Below are 24,168 nucleotides of genomic sequence, written 5' to 3' on the forward strand. Positions count from 1 at the left end.
GGGTGGGTCATGAAAAAATACTGTATCTCGGGCATTGAAGGCCAGGGTAAAGACATGTTTCATAGTTTGCTAAAGTTATGTAATGAAGGTGCTCTTACGTGTTGGAAGGGGATTTTGCAGTTCATATAGGTGTTGTGTTGCTAGTTTTATAAAAAATGAGTATTGGGGGAGGGGTACGTTTACTGCAGGCAAAATCCCCAGGCTCTTTTGTCCCCCCCCCAAAAGGCATCCATCAAGATCTCCATGGATCACGATAACCTACTCACGTTACCTTTAATCAAATGCAGACGCATTTTAGTTAATAGAGTTGGCATTCACAGCCTACTGATGCAAACGGTGGCAAAAGTGATAATGCCATTGCAGGCACTGTGGCGGTGTGACCTAGAATCATAGAACTGTACGGTTGAAAGGGACCGCATGGGTCATCTAGTCTGGCCCCTGGAATTCAGGAATCTTTTTGCCCAAGGTGGGGCTCGAACCCACAACCCCTGAGATTAAGAGTCTCATGCTCTACTGACTGAGCTATCCAGCATCTAGCGTGTTCCAGTTACCAAATGGTATGGCTCTGGGAATGGAAAGCAGGGGCAAGCAGAGAATGGACGTATTCTGAATCTTCTGACTGCTCTGTCCTGAGGTGGGGTCCTTGAAGGGTTAGAACTGTATTGCCAACAAAATGCTGCGGTACAGTGGTACCTCGGGTTACATACGTTTCAGGTTATAGACTCTGCTAACCCAGAAATAGTACCTCGGGTTAAGAACTTTGCTTCAGGATGAGAACAGAAATCGTGCTCCGGTAGCACAGCAGCAGCAGGAGGCCCCATTAGCTAAAGTGCTGCTTCATGTTAAGAACAGTTTCAGGTTAAGAACGGACCTCTGGAACGAATTGCCGTATTTTTTGCTGTGTAGAACGCACCCAACCATAGGGCGCACCTTGTTTTAGAGGGGGAGAACAGGGAAAAACTATTCTCCCCCTCTCTGCTCAGCACCCCTTCAGCGAAGCGGCAGGAGAAACGGAGCCCCTTCCATTTCTCCTCCCGCTTCGCTGAACGGGCGCTGCGCAGCTCTCCCTCTCTGCTGAAGCCAGGAGAGTCTTGCTCTCCTGGCTTCAGCAAAAGGAACCCGAAGCCTGCGGGAACTCGCGCTGCGCTCCAAAGGCTTCGGGTTCCTTTCGCTGGCTTTGCTTTAGCACTGCTGCACCAGTAGTTGCTCCCAGGCCTTCTGCTGAGTCGTCCCTGTCTGATTTGCCCTGTAAACCAAATGCTGCCTCGGTCTGTGCACAACACCAGCCCGTCAACAGACTCTCTTGCGCGGGTGTGAAATCTGCCTGGAGACTTCATGGAACACTTTGATCCTTGTGGTTCAGGGAGTACTAACAGGTTTAGGAAAGCTGGACGTCAACCTGAATTTCATGCCTGTTTTAAGAGAAACATATCTCTGTCCTTGCACTGACTAACTAGTCTGTTTCCATTTCCCTTCCTTAAAAAGAGAAAGAAAAAAAGGGAAGATTTGCCCACCACTATATTTTGATTTTATGTACGTTGCCTAGTCAGTGTAGGCACTCCAGAAGGAAGGTAGCAAATTGCTGTTTTGCAGGGAAAGCTTCATTTGATTGCATACGACTCCTCAGTGCATTGGATGTGACGTCCAAATCTTTGCCTCCCCGCAGATAAACACTAGTTAACTTGAGTTTTCTCTCTCTCATTGTGCCACTACAGATACGTTGTGGACTTCTTCCTTGTGATTACACAGCTGGGGTTCTGCAGCGTTTATATCGTGTTCTTGGCAGAAAACGTGAAACAAGTAAGCCAATAAATTTATCCGTGGAATTGATATTGCACCGATCTTCCTGAAGGAGCCCAGGGTTAAAAAAAGGATGCAGAATTTGAAAAACAAAACACATTCTGAAAGCTGTTACAGCTGAAAACGTTATTCCCTCCAGTGATCTTGGGGCGGCTAGGAAAAGTATTCCTCAGCCATCCAATCCCTGGGTAGACAGGAATGTTTTCAGATTCCTCCTGATAAAGGTGCAGCATGCTAGGAAGGCATCCCACAAACAAGGAGCCACTGCTGAAAAGGCCCACCTGAGAAAGGTCGCCGCCAGTTCAATCCAGTTCATGTTTTACTCGGAAGCAAGTTCCACTGAATTGAGTCAGAGTGAGTGTACGTGGGATGTTTGGCGGTCTCTTCTTCTTTTTTGTGGCGATCACTTGTAGCTGAGTAAGATTGTCTTCCATAAACACAGTTTTAACAATGAGTCTGTAAGTGACTGTGGAGGCCAATTCTGGATCCACACATCCTTCCACAGTGGGGACATTGGTTTCCAGGTGGGAGTTGATCACGGTGTGGATTTGCCAATGTGCCTTTCATCTAGCATGTTTCTCCCTTTGCGTCCTGAGTTCGAGTGTCTTCAAAGCCCATGACACCTTTGGTAAAGGCTGTTCTCCAACTGGAGCGCTCGCAGGCTAGTGCTGTTTGTTGTGGGTTGTATGTTGTCTGTTGTATGTTCTCAGTGGGAAGGAGTCATAGGTTAGTGAAAGGGGATGTTCTTTGCAAGCCCAAACATCCCACGTTCAGTTCTTTGTATCTCAAGTAGGGCTGGGAAAAGACTCCTGTGTGAGACTCTGGAGAGCCACTGTCAGTCATCATGGATAAGATCGGTCAGTTCGTATTCATGTCAGAAGATTTGCTGTTATGGAATATTCACTCTGTAGGGGGAGCCAAAGGGCTAGCTATCAGAATGGCTATTAAAGTTAATTCTATTTCTTAAAGGGAAAACTTTTTTTTTTTTTGCTGTGTGCACTTGTCAACCACCGTAAACTACCCATAGCAAATAGATATATATATAAATTGCTGTTCCACATCCCTTGTGTCACGGTATCTCTGTTCGAAACCATGCACACCTTCTTTCTCTGCATGCTGATAGAGACTCTTCTGTTTGCAAAGCAAATGCATGGTGAAGCTGTAATGTCTGAGGAATCGCTCTCTTCCTTCTGCTTTCTCTGATGTACCGGAAGGAGGAACCTAGGGAGTAATGGAAGGGGTGTTGCTTCTGAATACCTGTTTCTGGGAATCGATACTGTGCTCAAGTCCTTCTTGGCCACTATACTGAACTCAATGGTCCTGATTGAGTAACCAGGCTGCTGCTGCTCATCTTCCTTTATACAGTGCCATTAATTATTATGATTATTATTAATATACCCAGCCCATCTGACTGGGTTGCCCCAGGCCACTCTGGGCAGCTTCTAACACATACAAACACATAATAAAACATCCAGCATTAATGTTGTTGTTGTTGTTTAGTCGTTTAGTCGTGTCCGACTCTCCGTGACCCCATGGACCAGAGCACGCCAGGCACTTCTGTCTTCCACTGCCTCCCGCAGTTTGGTCAAATTCATGCTGGTAGCTTCAAGAACACTGTCCAACCATCTCGTCCTCTGTCGTCCCCTTCTCCTTGTGCCCTCAATCTTTCCCAACATCAGAGTCTTTTCCAGGGAGTCTTCTCTTCTCATGAGGTGGCCAAAGTATTGGAGCCTCATCTTCATGATCTGTCCTTCCAGTGAGCACTCAGGGCTAATTTCCTTAAGAATGGATGCATTTGATCTTCTTGCAGTCCATAGGACTCTCAAGAGTCTCCTCCAGCACCATAATTCAAAAGCATCAATTCTTCGCCGATCAGCCTTCTTTATGGTCCAGCTCTCACTTCCATACATCACTACCGGTAAAACCATGGCTTTAACTATACAGACCTTTGTTGGCAAGGTGATGTCTCTACTTTTTAAGATGCTGTCTAGGTTTGCCATCGCCTTTCTCCGAAGGAGCAGGCGTCTTTTAATTTCGTGACTGCTGTCATCATCTGCAGTGATCATGGAGTCCTAGAAAGTAAAATCTCTCACTTCCTCCATTTCTTCCCCTTCTATTTGCCAGGAGGTGATGGGACCAGTGGCCATGATCTTTGTTTTTTTGATGTTGAGCTTCAGACCATATTTTGCGCTCTCCTCTTTCACCCTCATTAAAAGGTTCTTTAATTCCTCTTCACTTTCTGCCATCAATGTTGTGTCATCTGCATATCTGAGGTTGTTGATATTTCTTTCGGCGATCTTAATTCCGGCTTGGGATTCATCCAGCCCAGCCTTTCTTATGATGAATTCTGCATAGAAGTTAAATAAGCAGGGAGACAATATACAGCCTTGCCGTACTCCTTTCCCAATTTTGAACCAGTCAGTTGTTCCATATCCAGTTCTAACTGTAGCTTCTTGTCCCACATAGAGATTTCTCAGGAGACAGATGAGGTGATCAGGCACTCCCATTTCTTTAAGAACTTGCCATAGTTTGCTGTGGTTGACACAGTCAAAGGCTTTTGCACAGTCAATGAAGCAGAGGTAGATGTCTTTCTGGAACTCTCTAGCTTTCTCCATAATCCAGCGCATGTTTGCAATTTGGTCTCTGGTTCCTCTGCCTCTTCTAAATCCAGCTTGCACTTCTGGGAGTTCTCGGTCTACATACTGCTTGAGCCTTCCTTGTAGAATTTTAAGCATAACCTTGCTAGCATGTGAAATGAGTGCAATTGTGCGGTAGTTGGAGCATTCTTTGGCACTGCCCTTCTTTGGGATTGGGATGTAGACTGATCTTCTCCAATCCTCTGGCCACTGCTGAGTTTTCCAAATTTGCTGGCATATTGAGTGTAGCACCTTAACAGCATCATCGTTTAAAATTTTAAATAGTTCAGCTGGAATATCATCACTTCCACTGGCCTTGTTATTTGCAGTGCTTTCTAAGGCCCTTTTGACTTTACTCTCCAGGATGTCTGGCTCAACGTCAGCAACCACACTACCTGGGGTGTACGAGGCATCCATTTCTTTATGGTATAGTTTCTCTGTGTATTCTTTCCACCTCTTCTTGATGTCTTCTGCTTCTGTTAGGTCCTTTCCACTTTTGTCTTTTATTATGGTAATCTTTGTACAAAATGATCCTTTCATATATCCAGTTTTCTTGAACAGATCTCTGGTTTTTCCCATTCTATTGTTTTCCTCTATTTCTTTGTATTGCTCGTTTAAGAAGGCCTTCTTGTCTCTCCTTGCTATTTTTTTGAAATTTGCATTCAATTTCCTGTATCTTTCACTATCTCCCTCACATTTTGCTTGCCTTCTCTCCCCCGCTATTTGTAAGGCCTCGTTGGACAGCCACTTTGCTTTCTTGCATTTCCTTTTCATTGGGATGGTTTTAGTTGCTGCCTCCTGTATAATTAATAGGAATCCAGCATTAATAGGAATAGCAAAAAGTCACAATAACTTTACAGTAAAGAAATTATATCAAACTAACCAACATTAAACAATCCATCAGAATCTAATAGTAAACATTAAAACTAAACACCAGCGAATAATAATTAAACAATTACAATGGTACCTTGGGTTAAGAACTTAATTTGTTCTGGAGGTCTGTTCTTAACCTGAAGCACCACTTTAGCTAATGGGGCCTCCTGCTGCCACTGCGCCGCTGCTGCACGATTTCTATTCTCATCCTGAAGCAAAGTTCTTAACCCAAGGTAATATTTCTGGGTTAGCGGAGTCTGTAACCTGAAGCATATGTAACCCGAGGTACCACTGTATTGGACATGGACCTTTGCAAAGTAGTAGAGGATAGGCTCCTGCCCCAAGGAGCTTATAGTCTGAAATGCAACACAAAAGAGGGGGCCGGTATAAATAGATGGAACTGTTATACTAAACGGAGAACAAGGGCTGGGTGATGCCTGGTTTTCAACATTGCTATATATCACCAGGCTAAACATGGTGATTTTCGGCCAACCTAGCAGTTCAAAAGCACGTCAAAGTGCAAGTAGATAAATAGGTACTGCTCCAGCGGGAAGGTAAACGGCGTTTCCATGTGCTGCTCTGGTTCGCCAGAAGCGGCTTAGTCATGCTAGTCACATGACCCAGAAGCTGTACGCTGGCTCCCTCAGCCAGATGAGCGCCGCAACCCCAGAGTCAGCCACGACTGGACCTAATGGTCAGGGGTCCCTTTACCTTTTCCTTAAACATGGCAATATACCGATATACTATGATGTCTGAAATAAGGATGGAGCTACAGTATGTAGCGGCACTGGCATAGCACACACACACACATCATGGTTCGCAATCTATTGCCAGGTCAGAAGTCATGCAACTGATTCACAATATGGAGTACAAACCAGTTTTGGGCGATACATCGCCCAGCCCTGCTGGGAACTTGAAAAGGAGGGGAGAGCACTTGAGCGCATGGCTTGTTCCCGATCATCAAACCATGGTTAGGAGGCTGGCGAAGGTGAGGCCTGAATGCAGCCCCTTGTCTTCATAAAAACGCCCTGCAATTTTGCCTCCTTTGTTTCTTGCTGTGGCAACTGCGCTGAAATTTGTGGGTACAGTTTAGCTCTGGCTGCTTCGTACACCTGCTGTTCAAAAGAGCTGTTGCGTACGCCCACATGTAACACTGGTGAAAACTGTCTGTGTTGTTCTTCTGAACAGCGTCTTCAGCTTGGCTTAAGTGTTGGCTGTTCCTTTCCCATTTTCCTTTTGTGTTGAGAATGTAAGCGGCAGCAGTTGCTGATTACTCGCAAAGAATAAGAGGGAACAGAGTGGGCCCTTTCACCAGCTGTTCCCACCCAAGCAGTCCAGAGTGTTGCAGGTCCTTACAGTATTTTGGGCACAGGCCTAAAGACTTCATTTTCATAAAATCTGAATGCTGATTTGTATGTATAGGTGGAAATTTGAAATAACAACTCTCGCCAAAGGCAAACTAAACAGCTACCTCTGCAAATCGCCCCCAAGCAAGTTGTTCAAAAGCACGTTCAGCTGACTCCCCATCCCTGTATTCAATTTGTGACCATTATGCTCATGGCCAGAGAAACACATACCAGAGATAAATATTCTCTGACAGCATACAGTCTGCTTCATTGCAGAAGTTGGAGATGGGTACTAAGACCCAGATCGTCCCAAGTCACTTCCTCTTAATTTCCTCCTCTATTTATTTCCCAATAGGTTCTGCTCCCAAATCAATTCAGTTCCCCCTTCCCCCCTTCTTTGTTCCCAGCTTATGCCTAGATCAGTGTTTCCCAACCTTGGGTCTCCAGCTGTTTTCGGACTACAATTCCCATCATCCCTGCCCACTGGTCTAGCTAGCTAGGGATGATGGGAGTTGTAGTCCGAAAGCAGCTGAAGACCCAACATTGGGAAACACTGAGAGCCAGTCTTAGGGCTGCCTGCCTGTTGGGTTGCTTGCGCTACAGTGGTACCTCGGGATATGAACTTAATTCACTCCAGAGGTCTGTTCTTAACCTGAAGCACCACTTTAGCTAATGGGGCCTCCCGCTGCCACGTGATTTTTCTTCTCATCCTGAAGCAAAGTTCTTAACCCAAGGTAGTATTTCTTCGTTAGCGGAGTCTGTAACTTGAAGCGTCTGTAACCTGAAGCGTCTGTAACCCGAGGTATTTGCATGCTGCTTTTGCTCTTACCGCCATTGGCTACCTTAGGCGGTAAAACTGCATAGATGGCATATAAGCTTTTAAGTACAGTGTTACCTCAGGTTACATACACTTCAGGTTACATACGCTTCAGGTTACAGACTCCACTAACCCAGAAATAGTACCTCGAGTTAAGAACTTTGCTTCAGGATGAGAACAGAAATTGTGCGGCAGCAGCGGGAGGCCCTATTAGCTAAAGTGGTGCTTCAGGTTAAGAACAGTTTCAGGTTAAGAACGGACCTCCGGAACGAATTAAGAATGTAACCAGAGGTACCACTGTATAACGTTTGGAGTAAGTCATTTGAAAAAAAAGGAAACCCTCTGTTTTACGGTGTTGGGGCCAGCAAGACCATTGCAGGGTTGGAAATCTTGCATGGAGGAAATCACAAAGTTGGAAGTATTGTTTTGCCAAGTTACTTCCGACTATGTTTCTTTTTCTTCTTCTTTTTTTGTGTGTGGGGAGAGCGGGATAATGTTTACCATGGCCTGGCCCAAGATGACTAACTCTGTGATGTGACGCACTGGAGGAAATTGCCATTGCTTCAAAGTGATGGTGACCGAGTGGTTGGAGATGCTGATGATATTGAGTCTGACATTGCGAAGGAGACTAGGTTAGGCAGAAGATGAGTCACACGTCTACCAATCATCTTATCGCAATCAGCAGTAAACTGCTGCTCGGCCCCAGACGAAATGTGGGAGAAAGAGGCCGGTTGCTCTTTCATGGTTGTTTTGTTAACTTCCTGCATGTGTGTGTCTCTGTCCAGGTTGTCTGCTTTTCAGTCCTGGCTGTGCTGCAACTGGCAAATCGGATATTTTGCCCGTCATGTAACATGGCATCCTTGAAGTTAGTTAAGTGCAGCCATTTTGTTTAACAGCAGCAGCAACAACTACATTTTTATTATTTGTACCTCGCCCATCTGACTGGGTTGCCCCAGCCACTCTGAGCAGCTTCCAACAAATATAAAAAAGCATAATAAAACATCAAACATTAAAAGCATTCAAAGCTATTCGTTCCAACCCTGTGCAATGCAGGTATCTTTCACCCAATGTGGGGCTTGGACCTTTTAAAGCTGACTGTTAGCTGACATTGGTTGATCATAAAAAGCTTTTTAATGAATGAAAGGCATCACCTATTCTTCGGGCAGCATGTTATTTTTACACGGTTGATATTTCAAAAACCTATTCCTGTTTCTGCACCCTGATAATCATCATTTCAGTGAATCGTTATTAACACACACATGCCTGGTGTCTGCTACCGAAAAGTTTTAATGTCTTAGAAGAGCATTCTCTCATCCCGGTGCTCTCTTTGATATTTTGGATGGCGGCTCTCATCAGCCGAACCAGCCAATGCTTGCTGTTTCGTTCCAAACAAATGTAGCACACCAAGATGGGGAAGGCTATCTCAGAGGCACTCATCCACAGGAGCTAGTTCCTGTTACTATAAAGAAGCAATGCGGCAGCTAGAAGCAGCTAAGTCAGCTGCTTGTGGCTGCAAAGCCAAACAGGATGTGTGTGACTGTTGCCATGTAAACAAAGGGGCAGTCCATTCTCCTTATTGAGCACCGGATGTGAGCTCAGTGTGTGTCATATGACCTGTACAGGAAGTACATGGGTGGAGTGAGATTCTCTCTGCTGTTCGAAGAGTGCAGACATCTTTATCTGTATGGCTGCGAAAGACAGAAATAAAGACATGTAAAATACGTTTCTGTCTGAGTCTGATTCCCCTCCCTGGGGAGCAGGGAGGAGGAGAAGCAGTGATGTGTTTTTCTCACAGCCTGGGAAAAATCGCCGGAACGGACCTCGTCTGTTTTCCTGCCGGGAGGCGCAGGAGGGAGGTCAGAAAGGAATTCAGCCGGTGCCTGGAAGACTGGCACATCCCTCTGACCGAGGCTGAATCCAACAGTTCCTCTCTTAAGGTCCCGTCTGGTCTGGGATGCATGTGTCAAAACACCGCACGCTTTCCTCCTTCGAAACTTGTTTTTATTGTCCAGAATCAAATGTGTGCAGGTTTCACAGGCAAAAACTTGCTTTGATTGACCAAGATTTCTTGGGTTATATGGCAACTGTGCGGAAAACGCAAAGGCTGCAGCTTGTCAGTGGTTGATCGGGTATTTAAGAGGTGAGACGATATTTCAGGTATCCTTGCCCCAAACTGCAGGGCTTTTTACACCAAAACCAGCATCTTTAGCTTACCCTGATAGCTAATTGGCATAAAGGAGGTCTAAGACAGGGGTTGGCAAAGTTTTTGTGGCTTGGGCTGGTTCACGGTCCTGCAGAAGCTGCGGTGGGCCGGAGTGTGCGCGCACACACGAATGTGCAAATGCTATTTCAGTCTCTCCTTCTGGCACGGAGGAGGTGGGCACAGCTTCCCATTGGCTGCAGGAACTTCCTGCAGCCAATGGGAAGCCGGGCAGCATCATGGAAGGCGGTCCCTGCTGTGCTCTGCACCAGTTTAGTGCGGTGCATGGAAGCCAACTGAGCGGGTGGCGGGGGTCCATGGGCCTTAGGTTGCCGACCCCTGGTCTAAGAGCTGAACATAAAGGTGCCCTATCCTGGAAAGACAAGGCATTTCCCTCATTTTGAAACTGTACTAATTGACTAATTTCAGTCATTTAAAAATAACCTGTATTGTTTCTTGCAGGTTCACGAAGGGATTGTTGGAAATAAATCTGGCATGAACACCACAGGAGTCAGTGGCCCCTCAGACAAAATGACTACTGATCTGCGAATATATATGCTGTGTTTCCTCCCTTTTACTGTCCTCTTGGTCTTCATCCGCGATCTTCGGAGTCTGTCTGTGCTCTCACTCCTCGCAAACATAGCCATGGCCACCAGTCTTGTAATCATTTATCAATATGTTATCCAGGTGAGTAAGGACCTGCTTCTGCACTCATTTTTCTTTTCTTCCTCCCAGCATCACGCTTGGGGGCTGCGCTTTGGCTCGCGGGTGATAATCCATTTTAGCACTGCTTTAGCTGGAAGCATACACAGAGCCAGGTGTGAAGAGCCCTGCGAGATGTGAGCAAAGGCTGATCAAGTCCCCCATTCCTTTCCCCACACCTGGCCAACCAGATGGCAGGTAAAAAGGTAAAAGTTAAAGGACCCCTGGACGGTTAAGTCCAGTCAAAGGCGACTATGGGGTTGCAACGCTCATCTTGGTTTCAGGCCGAGGGAGCCGGCGTTTGTCCACAGACAACTTTCTCCGTCATGTGGCCAGCATGACTAAACTGCTTCTGGCACAACAGGACACCATGACGAGTGCCGGAGCGCACGGAAATGCCATTTACCTTCCCTCCGCAGTGGTACCTATTTATCTACTTGCACTGGCGTGCTTTCAAACTGCTAAATTGGCAGGAGCTGGGACCGAACAACAGGAGCTCACCCCGTCGTGGGGATTCGAACCGCCGACCTTCTGATTGGCAAGCCCAAGAGGCTCAGTGGTTTAGACCACAGCAAGCAGGGCATAAAGGGAATAGCCTTGTCTTGCTGCTGTTCCCGAAGTACTGTCATTCAGAACCATGCTGCCTCTTATCCTGGAAGCACTCAGTAGCCATTGTGACTAGCAGCTTCTGATCAATAGCCTTATCTCCTGCAACCGAAAAGGTCTCAGCTTAATTCCCAGCCCACCTTCGTTGCATACGTGTAATGAAACTTTCATCCCCATGTTGTGTGTAGGTTTGGGGGTGGATGGAGATTAGTGAAAACAACAACAGAAGTTGACAGTTCTGAGTGATGCATCCGGTGGATAGCCAGAACCAACACCGCTGAATGACAACGACCTTTTAGTCAACTTGCTCAGATTCACTCATATGTTTAAAGGTCATCGTGATTCACCACCGCATCTCCATTACTTAGGAAATACAGGGCAATTACATTTTCCTTTGTGCATTTTTAAGGGTCCGGCGCAGGGGCAACACTGACTTGTCCATTAGTGAGCCTTAAGGGGCCCAAGATTTCAACCTTTTTGTCTTGCATGGGAATCCTCCTGTCCCACTCCCCAATTATAGTTGGGCGTTTTTAACAGGTAAAATACAAACCTGGCGTGCTCCAAACCCAAGCATTTGGTATGAATGCTACCAGTCTAGGTAGAGTAGGGCTGGGCAATCTATTGATAAAGGTAAAGGTAAAGGGGACCCCTGACTGTTAGGTCCAGTAGTGGCCAACTCTGGGGTTGCGGCGCTCATCTCGCTTTACTGGCCAAGGGTACAGCTTCCGGGTCATGTGGCCAGCATGACTAAGCTGCTTCTGGCAAACCAGAGCAGCACACGGAAACGCCGTTTACCTTCCCACCAGAGCGGTACCTATTTATCTACTTGCACTTTGACGTGCTTTCGAACTGCTAGGTTGGCAGGAGCAGGGACCGAGCAATGGGAGCTCACCCCGTCACGGGGATTCGAACTGCCGACCTTCTGATCAGCAAGTCCTAGGCTCTGTGGTTTAACCCACAGCGCCACCCGCGTCCCATCGCAATATTTAGCTGGTGATATATCATGATGTTGAAAACCAGGAATCACCCAGCCCTAGGTAGAGTATAATTCTGGTATACTAAATAATAATAATAATAATGGGCTCAGGGTGACTAACAACAAATATAAAACATTGATTAAAATGTGACTTAAAAACAGCATAAAATAAAACAAAAAATGCAGCATCAGTATCAATAAAATTCAAAAATGACTCCACATAAGAAAAACCTTGGTGCTGGATAAGACCAGTGACCCATGCATCTCGTTCTCGCCAATGAGATACCTATGGGAAACTTGCGAGCAGAATCTGAGCATAATAGCACTCGCCCCAGTCGCGGTTCCTTGCAGCTGGTACTCATAGAGGCTTCCTTCCTCCAGCAGTGGAGATTTTTTTGCCATTGGGCTGTGCTAGTGCACTCAAATGGCCCAGCTCTTCCACAAATACTCAATAGTTTCCCACCTACTAACGCACCTAGAAGATGTTCGGATTTGCCTTTTACCTAGTTTCCTGGCGAAATCGGGCCTAACTTCAGTTATTCATGCCTTAGGCTGCAATCCTAGCTGTGCTTCCTGAGGAGTAAGCCCAATTGAATCCAGCGGGATTTTACTTCTGAGAAGACATGCTTAGGGCTGCAACTGTAGTTGTTTCCAGGTTAGATTGCTGTAATACCCTGTATATGGGGCTGTCCTTGAAGTCTGTCCAGAAACTTCAATGGTCCAGAATGCTCAGGACAGGCTTTGTGGGTTGGCATAACGGACTACAGAAAGTCAATATTGTTTTCGTTATGATGTCTCTTGCCAGGGTTTATCCATTCCTCGAAAACTGCATCTAGTGGCAGACTGGAAGAGGTACCCGCTTTTCTTTGGCACGGCTGTCTTCGCTTTTGAAGGAATAGGAGTGGTAAGTGCCGTTTTAGAATTTAAGATTATTACCTAAAGGCAACGGCAGTTGAAACGCATCTCTTCACCAAAAATAGAATTGGCCTCTGTTTTACTCCAGTGGCCAGAACTAGACCTTCAGGGTAAACGAGACCCCCAAATTTGTGTGTGCCTTTGATAGGGAAGATTCTTCCCACAATTTTCAGTGCATTTCCCCATTGCAAAAAAATCTGATTCTTTTCAGTGGTTGTGTTGTGCCAGGTCAGCAGGGTGCTTTAATCTGTATTGATTGTGCAAACCAAAATTTCCAGTATGCGATTGAATCACTCCCGCAAAACACTGACAGCCTGGACCTAGAATTGTTGCTAGTGCTTTTCCATGAAGGCACAAGAGGCTTTTATTCTAAGAGAAAGGCTTCAGCTGAGTTGTAGAGCATACACTCTTGTCTGCAAAAAGTTTCCTGGTTCAATCCCTGGGATCTCTGGGTAGGGCTGGAGGAAAACCTTGCCTGAAACGCTGGAGAACTGATGGCAGCTGAAATAATAATAATAATAATAATAATAATAATAATAATAATAATAATAATATTATTTTATTTATACCCCGCCCTCCCCAGCCAAGACCGGGCTAACACCAAATATAAAAACAATTGATTGAAATACAGCTTAAACAACAAGATTAAAGATTGAAATACAGATTTAAAACAAGATTAAAATACAACATTAAAATGCAGCCCCATTTCTAGTGGAAACTCAATCAAAAACTTTTTTTGGGATAAAAACGTCAAGTCTTCACCAAGGCTAATTATCCAGACTGGTCCTACATGGGCCAGAAAAAAGCCACGGAAGTCCCCAAATAGAAGTTCCAATACAGAAGGAGAAAGGAAAAAAGAAAGAGGGGGAGGGAATCAAATTGATTTCAAGCCAAAGGCCAGGCGGAACAACTCTCAATGCGATGACTTAGAAGCTCTGAGTGTGGCACCGAGTTCAGAATCCAGGTTCCTAAGAACCTAAAAACGATGTGTGTGTTTTTAGTGTTTAGGGCTGAGAATAGCATGCTTCAAAGTGCGTGGGCAGAGAGTGGAAGAAGCTGGCGGGAAGCAGATTGTGCCAGCCTCCCCTTCTCTCGGTGGAAGCAGATGCTGTACCATAGCTTCCACGGCAGGCTGCAGATCTCTCCTGGAATGAGGGAAAGGGCTTTGCTGTTTCCTCCCCTAGGACTCCCTGATAGCAGGCCAGGGCTTGGTGCTACTATAAGGTCTTCAGAGCAGCTGAGCTTAACTGGGCTCAGACTCTAGCATGCTGCTCTGCCGGGCAGGAAGGTGAAATTTTAGTCAAAACATCGGAAAGACTTTGGGCCAAAGACTAGAGATGAATGCGAAGTTTTGGGGCGAGAGGTTAAGGAGGAAAGAAAACAATCCAGGCTCTTCCACAGGAGATACCTGTCTTCCTGTAATAGACTTGAAAGCTAGAAATTGACCAGTAACTGCAGGCAAATAGAATAGTAGCCTCATTGTAAGAGATTCCTTGATCATTTGATAATCCACATACAGGTTAGATTTTTGACAGCAGACTGAAAAGTCTCCTATATGTTTCCAAAGCAGTTAGGTTAGACATTCTGTCTGAAATTACCTCTATCCAGTGCTTTTTTTTTCTAAAAAAAAGAAAAAGATTTAGGGGTACTCTCATTAAACCCTCGCTTCCGTCTGAGACTGAGGAAACACCGTGACAGAAAATGAGGCCGCCATCGGGGGTAGCAACGGAACTGACGATTCACCGTGCTAGAGAGTAAACTAAAATTTTTACTTTTTTTAGTTTCTTCTCCTGTTAGATTCACCAAATGTTTAGGGGTATGCGTACCCCTGCGTACCCCCAGGAAAAAAAGCACTGCCTCTATTTTCTTACCTCGTACCAGACAGTATTGTTAAAATTCTAGTGTCTATCTTCCAGTGTCTGATGAAGTTTGGTCTGCCTGTTCTTTCAATATTGTATTCAGTCAGGCTTATGGGATTTTTTTGTTCTTTGTTTTTAATGAGGTCAATAAAGTGGAAGTGGTGGCTTCATCCCATTCAGTTTCTTGCATTTTACTGAGCCTCTGTGTTATGTCTCAAAAGTTGGTGATGCTGCTTCAATTGCTGAGTTTTTCCAGGCTCTACAGCTCTCGGAACACCAAAGGAGTCTTCCTCATTTAAAAGCTTTCTCCCGGATTACCGCTCTTGTTTCTCTGGTTTCTTTCATGAGTTTGGTTATTGCTACCGTTATGTATTCCAGATTACGGAAATATATGGAGTTGTCTCAGAATGTGTTGCCATCACAGTTAATATTTATTGACAGCAAAGGTGGGGAACTTATGACCTTCCAGATATGTTGGGACTTCAGTTCCCATCATCCTTGGCTGCGCTGGAAGGGGCTGATGGGAGTTGCAGTCCAGCAGTTTTTGGAGTGACACAGCTTTCCCTTCCCTACTTCACAGGATAGAATGCCTATACCAGTTCACTTAGGTCTTTAGATGCATAAACTTAGCATCTGAAACTAAGAGGGTTGGCAATGTAAATCATGAGACCTTGGCTCAGGGAGTAAAGTCAGTCTCGGAAAGGTGGAACAAAATTAAACATGTCCCAAGAGGACAAAATTTATGCTATTTATAACGATCATCCTCTCTGAGTTGCAGTTCTTGTTTGTATCATTCTTTTTACTTGTTGATCTTTCTGAACTGAAAAGTTGGCAGAAAATGATAGACGATCCTATATGGCAAGGCAAGCAGCCCAGATTGGAAGGAAAAAGTCTATCAAAATAAATGAAGCGAAATAGCAGAAAGTGCTCCATAGTGAATAAGAGAAATTGCTTAGACGTGTTCACTTTGCATAACTTACTTGGGGAGCAGAATTTGAATAATAATAACAATACTACTACTACTACTAATAATATTTCATTTATATCCTGCCCTCCCCAGCCGAAGCCGGGCTCAGATCGGCTAACAACAATGAAAGTAACACAGCATTCTAAAATCAATTCATTTTAAAATCAATTCAAAATCTAATTAATGGCAACCGTTGGGCTAGAGTTCTGTGAGGATTACCAAAGGAGGGGGTCAGGCTGTGCCCTGGCCAAAGGCCTGGTGGAACAACTCCGTCTTGCAGGCCCTGCGGAAAGATGTCAAGTCCCGCAGGGCCCTAGTCTCTTGTGACAGAGCGTTCCACCAGGTCGGGGCCACAGCCGAAAAAGCCCAGGCTCAGGTTGAGGCCAGCCTAGCCTCCTGTGGCCCAGGACCTCCAAGATGTTTTTGTTTAGCCAGGGTGCAACCCTCTGCCCCCTTCAGATGCAAAATACAGAGAGGGCTGCTTATGCAGAACACCTTGAGACCATTCAGAAGCTTGCGAGATCTGTTTTGGAGCCCAGTGATAGAGCAGGACTTTAAATTGATGCTCTTTGCTTGGTCCCCATCTGCACTACACATGTAAAGCAGTATTTTACCACTTTAACTCTCATGGCTTCCCTGAAATAATCCTGTGGACTGTAGTTTGCTAAGGGTGCTGTGTGAGACTCCTATTACCCTCGAGGAGCCTGGAAAGGGTAGTTGGTTGTGAAACCATGAAGGGAACTGCTTGCTTGGACCTCTTCCATCTCTGTGGGCCTTGGAAGCTGATTCACCCTCTTGTTTCTGCCAGGCCACATTGCTTAGCAAAACTTCACTGTTGGAATAAGAGGTGCCAGAGCTTAAATACTGAATCTGTGCCTTTCAACTGACTGCTTCTGTTTACAGGACTTGGCACGGCCTTAGGACGTGGCTTCAGGCTTAAATTGGCTTTCTTAAATCTCCGTATTTTGAATTGTATATAGGGGGGCTCTGGGGGGGGGGGTCCTGTCACCGCAGAGTGACGGGCAGAGGTTACCTGCTGACCTTAACCTTGTAAATGACATGACAAGGACTTGAGGGAGTATTGACGGTAGAAGCTGACAGCAGTGTTGCAGTCTTGTCAGCCTTCTTTAATTTTTTGCATGCAAATTATAAGAGGGGAAGGAGGAAGGGTGGGACGGGAAACTAGGGAAATAAAAGATTTTAGTGCAATATATTCCAGCCATACTTGGAAATAATTCTTATACAGTGGTGCCTCGCAAGACGAAAAGAATCCGTTCCGCAAGTCTCTTCGTCTTGCGGTTTTTTCGTCTTGCGAAGCAAGCCCATTAGCGCCTTAGCGGATTAGTGCTATTAGCGGCTTAGCGGCTTAGCGGATCAGCTGATAAGCGGCTTAGCGGCTTAGCGGATCAGCTGTTAAGCGGCTTAGCGGATCAGCTGATAAGTGGCTTAGCGGATCAGCTGTTAAGCGGCTTAGCGACTTAGTGGATCAGCTGATAAGCGGCTTAGCGGCTTGGGGAAAAGGGGGGGAGGAAAAAACCCCCGCAGGAACTCGCAATACATTTTCGTCTTGTGAAGCAAGCCCATAGGAAATTCGTTTTGCGAAGCACCTCCAAAACGGAAAACCCTTTCGTCTAGCGGGTTTTCTGTCTTGCGAGGCATTCGTCTTGCGGGGCACCACTGTAGTTGCACCCTTTTATTTGGGGCTGTTCCAGACACCTGACAGTATCTTGCTTAATATTTTTGACAGCTAATAAGAATAGTAATTAACAACAACAACAACAAAAAATTATTTATACCTGACCCATCTGGCTGGGCTTCCCCAGCCACTCTGGGCGGCTCCCAACGGAATATTAAAAACGCGATAAAACATCAAACATTAAAAACTTCCCTAAACGGGGCTGCCTTCAGATGTCTTCTAAAAGTCAGATCATTGCCTGATCAACAGTCAAGTGGTACTGCTGCCCTTGAATAATACTATCTCAATCCGTAGGTCGTGGCAAGTGGTATATTTTTAGTGCCCTCTGTAAGTAGAAAAGTAGCAAGCGAGGATTGATCTTCAATTTTTACTGTTTTCTAACTCCACATCTTTGAGCTGGATTAAATAAGTTCAGGTGGCCTTATGAAGACCACCCCTCCCCAAAGCATGTAATAGCTAACTTTCACCGTAAATGATTCCCAGCAAAGAGCTATTCCTAGATATTCATATGGGTTAGGTTTCCAGAAGGCGCTAGCCTGCCTGCGAAATTTGCACGGTGTTCGTTCTGCACAGGTGAAGTCTGGCAGATTATCTTTGTAAAGCACTACGTAGGAATACTTGTTCCTATTTTCTGAACTTGTGCTGAGATATGCTTTTAACATTCCTAAAGGCAGCTCCTTCCTGCTGAAAGGAACTCGGTTGATCTTTGCATTCTGTTTAAAAGTGAATTTTTGCAGTTCCCTGCCCCCGCTCCCTGTGCGGTGTTCTAGATAATGATGAACTAAGCAAAAGGAAAATGTTTAATTTATTTTAGATGTGAACCTTCTTTGAATCAGATGCCTCCCAAAGTTTCATTTTTTTAAAAAAAAAATTGGGGATATCTCTGCTTTTCAGAGAGAACATGTTATTTTGTAGAAAGCAAACAAGCACTGGATTTGTTGAGTGGCTGCTGAATTATTATTTTTTTTCTTCTTCCTTCCCTGTCTTTTAAAGAACAGGATTATCATCTTCAAAATGCCAGTGACTTGGATCTTGACAGATGATGCAAACAGTCTTATTAATGCTTAGAGTTAAAAGCAAGCGGCCACTTGTCAGAGTTCCCTCCCTTTTTGGACAGCTTTATATTTTATCCCTGCAAACGACTCTTTTCTCTACAATCGTCTTTTATTGGTGCCCTAAGATCAGGGTGGGACGCAGGTGGCACTGTGGGTTAAAGCCTCAGCACCTAGGACTTGCCGATCGAAAGGTCGGCGGTTCGAATCCCTGCGGCGGGGTGCGCTCCCGCTGCTCGGTCCCAGCGCCTGCCAACCTAGCAGTTCGAAAGCACCTCTGGGTGCAAGTAGATAAATAGGGACCGCTTACCAGCGGGAAGGTAAACGGTGTTTCCGTGTGCGGCTCTGGCTCGCCAGATGCAGCTTTGTCACGCTGGCCACGTGACCCGGAAGTGTCTCCGGACAGCGCTGGCCCCTGGCCTCTTGAGTGAGATGGGCGCACAACCCCAGAGTCTGTCAAGACTGGCCCCTACGGGCAGGGGTACCTTTACCTTTACCTTTACCTTTAAGATCAGGGTAGGAGGCTTTCCACTGACAAAAATCTCATGTTACCTGATATCCACCAATACAGTGGTGCCCCGCAAGACGAATGCCTCGCAAGACGGAAAACCCGCTAGACGAAAGGGTTTTCCGTTTTGGAGGCGCTTCGCAAAATGAATTTCCCTATGGGGTTGCTTCGCAAGACGAAAATGTCTTGCGAGTTCCTGCGGGGTTTTTTTCCCCTCCCCCCCTTTCCCCCAAGCCGCTATGCCGCTTATCAGCTGATCCCCTAGGCCGCTAAGCCGCTTATCAGCTAAGCCGCTAATAGCGCTAATCCACTAATGGGCTTGCTTCGCAAGACGAAAAAAACCGCAAGACAAAGAGACTCGCGGAACGGATTCTTTTTGTCTTGCGAGGCACCACTGTATGTTCTTGGTCTTTTGAGTCTGGTGGTATATTATCTGATGAGCCATGAGAGAGAGAGAGAGAGAGAGAGAGAGAGAGAGAGAGAGAGAGGGATGGTGGTGAGATTTCCCAAGTGGCCTAGTTCACACATAACGCTAAACCATAGTTCACTGAACTGGTTTATATTATGTGTCCCATCTGCCTGGCAGCTTGACTATGGTTTCTTCACTTTCAACAGACTGAAACGATGGTTTGTTGGTTGGTTAATAATAATAATAATAATAATAATAATAATAATAATAATAATAATAATAAATTATTTGTACCCCGCCTATCTGGCTGGGTTTCCCCAGCCACTCTGGGTGGCTTCCACAGAGACCAAAAATACACTAAAATATCACACATCAAAACCTTCCCTGAACAGGTATAAATAACTGTAAATATGAAAAGAGACAAAGTACCATATTTTTTGCCCTATAGGACTCAGCGTCCCATAAGGCGCACCTAGTTTTTTGGGGGGGAAATAAAGGGGGAAAAATTATTTTTCCCCCAGGCGCAGGGCTGGGGTGGGGGAAGCCCGAGCTTCCCCCGACCCCAGAACAGGCAACTCTCCGCAAGCCACGGGAGCCCCCGCCAGGCTCCCACGGCTTGCGAAGAGTTGCCTGCATGCTGAAGCCTGGGTGCGCTGAGCTCAGCACGCCCAGACTTCGCTCAGCTCTCCGCAAAGCGCGGGAGCCTGGTTCTCAAAATGTGTAGCAAGAAACATTAAACAAAAAAGCACTTCTTTGATCATTCATTCTCGCCTACCTTTCCTCTCTCCCCCTTTCTCTTTCTTTTTTAATTTTTTTATTGATTTTAACATATAAATTATAAAATGTACCACAAAACTTATCACTTATACAATCTTTTTAGACTTCCATCAGCACCTCTGATCCACCGTTTTAACCACTTCTTATGCATTTCTTAACTTTATATTGCCTTTACATTTCTTAACAAATCATCCTTCCCCTTCTCCAATTTTGGAATACTTCCAATAATACTCCTCAGAAAACTTCTTGCAAACCTACAAACGTCGTCTGATCTTCACAAATACTTTTCAAGTAGTCTGTAAATTTACTCCAGTCTTCTGTGAATTTCTGGTCCCGCCTGTTAGTTTCCTGTTAGTTTATCTAGTTCTGGCATAGCCCATTTACTTCATTCTCCATTCTTCAATCGTCGGAAATTCTTCTTGCTTCCATTTTTGGGCCAGTAATATTCTTGCTGCTGTTATTGCATATAAAAAGAGCTTACATTCCTCCCCCTTTCTCTTTCTTAGGTCCTTCCCCTCCAGAATAGGATGAAAGAAGTCGACCGCTTCCCCTTGGCCCTCAACATTGGCATGGCGATTGTGATGACCTTGTACATCTCGTTGGCCACCCTGGGGTATATGTGCTTTGGGGACGAAATCAAAGGCAGCATCACTCTGAACCTGCCGCATGCATGGTAAGCAGAGGCATAACTTTGCAGAACTCCAGTGTCCTTCGGGGATCTTAATTCGCCTCCTGCTCCTGAATGCTAATCTGAATGCTACCCATCACTGTGTAAAAAGTGCATTGGGAAGATGATGAGTAGGAAGGTGAGCGGTGGCAGGGGAATATAAGGACAAGGTCAAGTTTTCAACCACGGGACTTGATCAGTGTAGACAACTGTGTTATGGCATAACTAGGACCTGTAATTACCGGAGGGAACAGCGTATTAAAGGGTCTGCCTGCTGAATCATAGTTTTAATGTGATTCAGGAAGTGGATGTGGCTCTATAAAAGAGATTAGTTTTGTAGGGCAGGGGAACAGACTGCAGTCTTACCAGAAACAACTTGTTTCTCCTCCCTGCTAGAATCCTAGCGTCTACCCATCAGAGCCTGGGTACGCGGGTGGTGCTGTGGGTTAAACCACAGAGCCTAGGACTCGCTGATCAGAAGGTCGGCGGTTCGAATCCCCGTGACGGGGGGAGCTCCCATTGCTCGGTCCCTGCTCCTACCAACCTAGCAGTTTGAAAGTGCAAGTAGATAAATAGCGGGAAGGTAAACAGCATTTCCGTGTGCTGCTCTGGTTTGCCAGAAGTGGCTTAGTCATGCTGGCCACATGACCCGGAAGTTGTACGCTGGCTCCCTTGGCCAATAAAGCGAGATGGGCGCTGCAACCCCAGAGTGGGCCACGACTGGACCTAATGTTCAGGGGTCCCTTTACCCATCAGAGCCAGCTGCCCTTAGAATGACAAAACAGAAGGTGTTCAGTGCTGCAGCTGAGCTGAGCTCACAGTTCTTTCATGCAGAAGTCCTCTCCTGGTTAGCTTTCTCTATTTCAGCGTCCTAATCCAGGTGGGGAAAGTCAGCTTGTTGGGAAACATTGAAGCTGCTGGGAGTTGGAAACCCTTGCCCATATGGCTCAGGGATCTGCCATTTGATCCCAATCCACCTTCTACCCAGTCCTGCTGTAGAATGAAAGGAAAGGAAGGAAGGAAGGTGCAGAGGCAAGTATTGTTCTCTCTTTGCCAGCAATGGGCAGAGACTCGCTTTTCCTTTGCTGCCATCCCAGGCCATAGTCCGAAGGCATATGAGGCAGCCCAACGTCCTGAAGCTAAGCAGGTCAAGGCCTGGTTGGCGTCTGGATGGGTGACCACCTAGGAAGCCCACGTACTTACTTATTTTTACTCATTCTGCAAAATTTGTACGGTTGTAACAAAAACTCGAAGCGGTTTTCCAAAAACAATAAGATTGCTAGTGAAAAACAACTACAGTATTTAAAAGATCCAGAAGATCAGTGCTGGTGATCACATTTGTACCAAAATCACAGCAAAAAATAAATTTGATCTTCAGGGGTTTTGCAGAAATGTATTTGTACTACTGCTTAACTATGCAGTTTTCTGGGTTTGGGAGTGAAGTTTAATTGACTAATGTTCTGAATATTCAGTCTATTGCGCTTCTAGTATAAAGAAGAGAAGCTGGAAACTAATGTTCCAGTGATGCTCAAACCTTGTTTGTCCTAATGCTACACCTAGTTTTTCATCACTCAATAAAGTTTTTGTCATTTAAAAATAAATAAATAAATAAATAAATAAATAAACAAATGATCCAGAAGAATAATTAAAATCATTGAAAATATGCAAACCTGATTTAAAACATGTGCCAGTGTTCTATGTGTCTGGATAGGATTGCCTGAACAAGAATGTTTTCTGCATGCACCTTGAGTTCCATGATGGAAGAACGGCAGGATATGAAAGTACTAGGTCCTGTCAGGTTGCTTAATCCACAAGGCTACTTGAATTGGTAATTTCTGGCTGTGGCTTTGAGTCTAGCATAGCTGCATAAGTTGTGTCAGGGTTGAGGGCGACCTGTATACTCCATCTGCCTCCACAAATAATGGAAATTCAGATAGTAAACACACGTTTATTTCATTTTCTGAATGAAAATGGAGGCATGTTTCACTCCAGGAAGCTAAGCTTGGAAACACTCAAGCAGGCTACAGTTGGTCCTAAGGCAGAATACAGAGAGGGTCCCTACGTATAAAAAACGGATTAGCAGTGAGACCTTCAAATATGAAAATATACTTGTACTGTACCTCAGAGAACACACATGAATGGAGGACAATAATACTTCTGAACAACTGGCTATAGCTCTATTTTGACTGCTAAGTCTTTTTCAAATATGTCCTAATCGGTCTCAAGTCCTCAGGAAAGGTATTCTGAAGAAACTTTTTTGTGGGGGGTGGGGGGGGTATGTCCAAATAATTCTTCTTTGTGCATCAGTGGCTGATAATATGCCTTTTCACAGAGTAGTTTTCTTTTGTTGGAATGCGGTTCTCTGCAAACCTAACTCTGTTGTTGTGTCCCATATTCTCCAGTATTCGATGCTGATATAACAGCTGTAAACTTAGCCAGGAGTTAATGGGCCTAGCATTAGATTAATTTCAGCGGGACTACTCTGAGTTAGCTGAATGCCACCCAGCGTGTTTGCATTGCTCCAGGTGAGAGTTGGGGAAGAAATGATTGGGTCTCGCACTATTTATGTTTCAGTTCTGTACGTGGTTATTGGTTGCTAAGTGTTCTGTTGAAGTGAGAATTGAGTGGCTGGTTGCAAGGAGAATATGGTCCTTGAATGAGTGGGTATGACAGTAAGATTATTGAGTTCCTGATTTGTGTTATCTGCATGTCAGGATCCTTTTTTTTTGTATCATTCACATTCATTAATTTCATTGGGTCTACTTTGAGTTATAACTCAGTTGAATACCACCTCTATTGTATTCTATCGATGCATTCTTGTTTTTAGTTTACATACGTACATCTTTCAGAGATTCATTGCTTACTTATGTTAGTTAATGTACATAATTTTAAGATTACTGTTACTATTAGCTGTTTCAAATGTGAAATGTACACACACACACATTGGCAAGTAGAACCGAATCCGGCTGGAATGAAGAGATTAACAGTCACAAACAAAATCTCCTTTGTATTTTTTTTTTTAAAAGCTTGCTTGGAAGCAGCTAATAAAGCAGCAGTTAATTTTAATTTAATACTTCTTAAAATAGTTTCCAGAAATGGAGACATTTTTTTCCTGAGTGCTTTTTAGTGCCGGAAATATGCTTACTCTGTTAGAATGGAGAGTTTTGCTCGAAGTCAGCTTGTACCGTCATCAGCTTTGAAGTCTTTGTGAAGTTATTTCTTTTTCAGGTTAAGAATCCTAATGAGTTTTCTTCTCCTTGTCCATCCTCTTCTCTCTCCCCTTACAATATCTATTGCAAACAACCTTGGATCTACCTTTGCCCTATGCAGGGGTGGCCCAAGACGTTTTGCCACCTGAGGCA

General features: G+C 45.0%; 1 protein-coding gene across 4 annotated transcripts in view; it reads left to right on the top strand.

The window, feature by feature from the left end:
• SLC36A4 (solute carrier family 36 member 4) overlaps window positions 1-24,168 on the top strand; it is a 94,982-nt gene that overhangs the window by 15,493 nt on the left and 55,321 nt on the right. For all 4 annotated transcript variants that reach the window (XM_083736912.1, XM_083736914.1, XM_083736915.1 and 1 more), the window contains exons 6-9: window positions 1,716-1,800; window positions 10,135-10,359; window positions 12,762-12,860; window positions 20,646-20,812. In XM_083736912.1, coding sequence (XP_083593038.1) covers window positions 1,716-1,800; window positions 10,135-10,359; window positions 12,762-12,860; window positions 20,646-20,812 — 576 coding nt within the window. The remainder of the gene's footprint in view (window positions 1-1,715; window positions 1,801-10,134; window positions 10,360-12,761; window positions 12,861-20,645; window positions 20,813-24,168) is intronic.

The sequence above is a fragment of the Podarcis gaigeae genome (assembly GCF_964106915.1).
Source record: "Podarcis gaigeae genome assembly, chromosome: 4".
Taxonomy (NCBI): Eukaryota; Metazoa; Chordata; class Lepidosauria; order Squamata; family Lacertidae; genus Podarcis; species Podarcis gaigeae.